At 27.6% G+C, this 5881-nt stretch overlaps 1 protein-coding gene across 1 annotated transcript; it reads left to right on the top strand.

Annotated features, from left to right (window-relative positions):
- Nucleotides 1–1042: 1042 nt before the first annotated feature.
- LOC108773952 (homeobox protein Hox-A4) lies at nucleotides 1043–2641 on the top strand. The gene is made up of 2 exons (XM_018539942.1): nucleotides 1043–1697; nucleotides 2220–2641. Exons 1-2 carry the CDS (start codon nucleotides 1049–1051, stop codon nucleotides 2639–2641), a joined length of 1071 nt encoding a protein of 356 aa, XP_018395444.1. The 5' UTR covers nucleotides 1043–1048.
- The last annotated feature ends 3240 nt before the right edge of the window (nucleotides 2642–5881 follow it).

The raw sequence follows: 5881 nt of genomic DNA, 5'->3' as shown, positions 1-5881 counted from the left end.
CAATTAAAAAAAAAATTACTTCCGAGATTTCTCTTAGTTAAAAATGAAGATTTTTATATTATTGCTATTTCCATTATACTTTTCTTGTATTTCATATAATTTTCATTTTTTATTATTTTTGTAATTAATTTGTAACAATAACAATATTTAGTGCACGCTTAAATAGCATAATTGAAATTATTGTGAGATTGTTAACGTATTACTTTTGTAAATAAATGTTTCATATATTAAATGTAAACTATTTCCGTTCTAAATTGATGCCCGAGCAATAATTCTATAGCAAAGGTATACGTACATATGGTAGCACGTATTGTGTGAGGTCGGGTTGGAAAGAGAAGAAGGGGAACAAGCATAGGTTTTGGTGTCAGTAGTGTTAATAGTGGGAGGAGACTGCAATACGATCAAAAATCGAATGTATATTGGGGGTGGCCTTAGCAGTGAATGAAAGAGCAGCTGACAAAGACACAGCCCCCCTGCGATACCTCGATTCAGCAAAAGGGCGCCTATGGTGACTTTTGCGCCAAGGGTAGTAGTCCCCCTCTCCATTCTTTCAAAGACCTTTGGTCACGTAGTGAAAGCTTTGACGGAATATTCGATAGAACCGTAAAGTTTTCCCCTCCTCTTCCCTCCCTTCCCGTTGTACCAATATCATCCCTAGAACAACCGAAAACCGAGTCTGTGTAGGCTCACACCAGTGACTCTTAACTAGTCTTACCGCATGCTTCGATTTCACGAAACGGCCAAATGTGAATATACGTATACATTCTGTGAACTTTAAGTTGTGAACTAGTCTTGTATTCGGATTTAAGTGCAAAAGTTAGACATTTTAAATAAATTTATGGCCAGTTACTTGGCGTGCAATAATGTAATACAGTTGTGTATATAGTTATTAAAAGTAAGAAGATGTGATATAATCAAGAAACACGGTAGTGTCTCGTGTAAAGTACACGCGTTCACGATACAGACTGCGTCATCGACAGACAATATGTCGGTCTTATGAATCATATATAAATTTGTGATAAAATATGGATACCTGATTTGTGATGATATGACTATGAATTTAAATAACGGTCGGTATTATTGCCCGATAAATATACCATCACATCAGCCGTATTACCAACAAGCACTGATGCAAGGGAATGGACCTGAAAGACACGTGTTATCACACACCAGTTTGTTGAGAGATACGCTAGTACATGGCAAGAAAACAGTGACACAAAATTATGCATATTCCTACACAAACGTAGACGGTATGATTTCGTCATATCAAATCACGCCGAACAATCAAATGGTTCCATATAATTCGTGTCAAGTCTCTTCTGCCAAATATCCATCATCTGAAATATCGCCAACGGAATGTGAGGAATTTCTTAATAATATAGAAGGAAAATCTCAACAACAAGAGTACAATAAATGTGAGAAAAGTTATCCAGAACACAATTATGTACAATCACATAATTATACTTTATGTACTCCTGGACCATCCACTATTTCAATGCAATATGAACAAGATAAATCGAAGCAACAACTCATTAATGTACAGCAAGGATTGCAGATCGACAGCTATAACAGAAATAATAATAATAACAATATAAGGCAAAGAAACAAGAATATTAGGACATCCAATCATAACAGACAAAGAAGTCCTTATTCTAACGAAGTTGCAAATTATCCATGGATGTTTAGAAGAACGAATGGTAAGTTATTTACCATGTATTTAAATTCTCAACGTCCTTTACGATTCGATATTGTTTACTGTAATATATTATTATTAGTTTTTGAACATGGCCGGAGACACTACCGCGTTTCCTGATAACATTTATATCATATATGAATAGGTAATAAATCAGAAAACTGTTCAAATTTGAATAACCTTTTTCACATTTTTATTTTTTATAAATAATTATGAACATTATTTTACAAACACAGTTTTTCCTTATTTACTACATTTTTAACAAATAATTAAATCTCACTTGTAATTTTTAATATATATGAAATTAAAAAAATCGAGGCATGTCTACGATGACCGGGATAAGAAAATAATAAGAAATTGTCGATTACAAGTCGATTGTTTTTATACAGAGTCACATGTCGGTACAACAAATAATTAAAATTTAAAAAAATTAGTTACAGTTGAATAAATAAAAAGTCCATAGATATCTCTCTATTAATTTTTAGTTGTATGCTAAATTTATTAATACAAAAATTATTGATTTCAGCCCATCAAGAAAATGGAACTGAGCAGAAACGCACGAGGCAAACCTATTCGCGCAGTCAAATCTTCGAACTGGAGAAAGAGTATCGTTTACATAAATACCTTGCAAAAAAGCAACGTCTAATATTAGCTAAATATATTTGTTTGACTGAGCGTCAAGTTAAAATTTGGTTTCAAAATCGTCGAATGAAAGAAAAAAAGTCACCAAACACATCCGTGAATATAGCCGTATCAACATCATCGGAATCAACAGTATCATCAGAATCTAGTACGCAGATGATAATTCACGAAAATCAAGGATTAAATCCAACGCAACAGACACAATTACAATCCTCACAACCATTTTACAATGAAGGACATCAAAATTATTTTCATAATCAAAATATATTTTCGACAAATCATTATTTAAATAATGCACATTATTGAAATAATTCTGAAGGTAATAGTATAAAAATCGCGGATATGACATAATAATTAATAAGACACTTTTTTTTGAAATAATTCTGTGAATACTTTCAATTATTTTCGAATAACAGGAAAATTTAGTAAAAATTAATTAAATTAATAAAAAAATCAATTAAATTGAGTAATATACATAAAAATTAGTAAAAATTAATAAATTCTTATTAATTTATATTCAATATTATTTAATATTGAAACATTAATACTTGGATTTTTGTCATAAATAAATGTAGATTAAAATATTTTTGGATGACGTAATTATTTTGCATTAAATTACAATAAACTTTAGTATCACGTTTTATTGTAATTATTTGCACTTACTGTACATATACGATTCAAAAAGTATCTGCGATGAAAATCAATATATAACAGTTTTGTATAATATATACTCACAATCAGACCTACATTGGCGTTTTAAAATTAATCGAAATAGTTTTAAGAAACGAACTTATGCCAAACTGAGGACAAAGTTGGTCCTTCACGCTGGTTCGTAAAGAGAGAATGCCGCCACGGTCGAGATCGGGGCAGCTGACCTTGCAACCACTATGATTTATGGCCGAGCTAAACAACGAACATCCTATAGCTCAGGTACACGAAAGCTCGGTTCTTCACATCGCATTTTCTCCTGAGCATTCTTTTCCTAACTTTGCATTTCGTCAGTAGATTTTGCTCATGAGTATTGCATACGTCATCCAAAAATATTTTGACATTCAGATCAAAATTCATATATACTTTGATTAATGATAGTATTTAGATCGCTGTTAACCAGAATATCGATTATATTTTCCAAATGTTTCTTTTTTTTTTATTTGTCGATTACTGTATTAAATTCCATAAAAATGCACATAAATTAAAATAAATTTATAATAATTATAATCCATTTGTATCATCTTATATTAAATGAAATCTTTCTTTATATAAGATTGTGTATATTTCAATAATAAGAGAAAACGAAGAAATGTTCAACGCAATAAGCGGAGAAAGACAATTTTACAATATTTATTGACAAATATTGTAAAATTCATACAAAAATATTATCAAGATATTTATTTTAATCAAATATGATCTTCGCTTATTATGTTGCACATATTTCAATTATGCCCAATGTAATTACATAATTTCAAATGCAATGATTTATTTTATAGTATACAGATTTTATCTGAAATGTAATTAATATTACATATTATATTTTTATATCATATATATGTAAGTGTATAAATATATGTGTGTATACTACATATATATGAATTTACTGTCGAATATTTTAAATATAATACAAAAATATATTTAAAGTATTTTTTTACACACACGTACACACACACACATACATATACTGTATATATATATATATAAAAGAAATACTTTAATCATTATTATATAATATTTAACGAACATTCTTCATCCACAGTAATAACATTCCATTTAAAAAAAAATGTTGAATTGAAAAATTGCATTTGTATAAACATAAATACATTTTATTATTATTAGCATTTATACATACTTGCATATCAAAAGCAATGCTAGCATAAAAATCATTTGGTAAGCTTAGAACGTTAAAATTTAGGGGATGACTAGATAGAGTGGGGAGGAGATAGGTATGTGTGCAGCTGCGCTGTTCACATGAAACAAGATGGTTGAAAGCATAAGCGTACGTGAACGAGTGTGCTCCTTTTAGTTTTATTTTTTTAATGTTTTAAGTGTTTTTTCGTGCAAGAATTTTTTCTTTTCAATTTCAACAAACAGTGTTTCCGACAAATGGATACAAGCATTTCAAGTAAACAATATTGACGAAACATTTCTATTAGTTTCATTGATTATAAGTTGATACAGTCTAATAGATTTTATTTATTTTTGTCTAATTATGAAAAAGCATTCTTTAAATGTGACTTTCGTATCCATGTTTACGTCATAAAAATATTAATAAATTAACTCGATATAAATAAATTTATAAATAAGAATAAACTTATAAATTAATTTCGGTAATCCTGTCAAAACGTGAGAAATAACAATATATTTTAAAATAAAATTTAATAATATTTATTGTAGTTGTGCATTAGTTAATTGTACAACTGCAAGTCCCTTAAACAACGTAAAAAGTTCTCTAAAATACTTGATTCATTGTGCAACAATTGCAAATCATTGGAAATAAGTTAATACTATTGGAAAAAAGTATAGAGTTTGTAAGCTAGAATGTGAAATGCTATTTAATATAAACAAATGTAAAATACAAAAATTACAAACGTTTCTACCTTCATTGGGTCATCTTGAGTGTAAATAATATTTAAACATATAAAATACGGTTACATATAAGAACTAGATTCTTTTGTACATAAAGTTAAAAATAAAAAGTCATAAAATATTAATTAGAATTCACATTTTTAACGCACATAATTTATCAAAAAAGGTTTCTCTTGTTATCATGTGATTTTTAAATCTATGTCATCTAGTACTATCTTTTCATATCCATTTTCAAAAGTGTGTGTGCTAATTAAAAAATAAGATTTATAAAATAACAAGAGATACCTCGTCAATGTGTTCATGGTATGGAATTGAAATTAAAACAAAATTGTAATTGATAATTAAAATTGTAATCATAACTTATTTTTTTACATTTTACGAATTAAATAGGTATTTAAACTGCTTTGATTAATTGTAAATTAAATTTTAAATCACAACGAAAGTAACTATTTATTTATATGAAATTAGAATGTCATAAAATTCTTATTCTATCTTTCTAATATTCTTTCAAGTTGTCAAGTTCTTTCAACTTATGCCGAATAAATTAATTTTTTAATTTTGTGAATATAAAACGTAAATTATAGTCACATAAAATTCTTAAGAATAAACAGTTAAATTCACATAACAAAGCATTTAGAATCTTTAAAAGAATATAATAAATGTGTTGTAGCTTAATTTATATACGTATATGTTTACACTCTAGATGTACCTTTTATAAATGCTTTTCACTTTTTTTGTTTCATAATTTAAAGATGCGTATAAAAGAACTGACATAATTAATTTTATATTCGTAATACATTTTATATATTTGTATTAATGTATCTTTTTGATATTAAAATTTTTTTATAAATTTAATTTTTTATTCTTAGGTAATAATTTTATGTAATTATAATTTACGTTTCATATCCATATCAAGTTAAAATAAATTTATTTATTTATTATTGTATATTTTTAGGACATAATATA

This window comes from Cyphomyrmex costatus, unplaced genomic scaffold (assembly GCF_001594065.2).
Source record: "Cyphomyrmex costatus isolate MS0001 unplaced genomic scaffold, Ccosl1.0 scaffold229, whole genome shotgun sequence".
In the NCBI taxonomy this organism is placed as follows: Eukaryota; Metazoa; Arthropoda; class Insecta; order Hymenoptera; family Formicidae; genus Cyphomyrmex; species Cyphomyrmex costatus.
The sequence above is the reverse complement of the archived record's forward strand: the minus strand, read 5'-3'. Positions and strand labels throughout refer to the sequence as shown.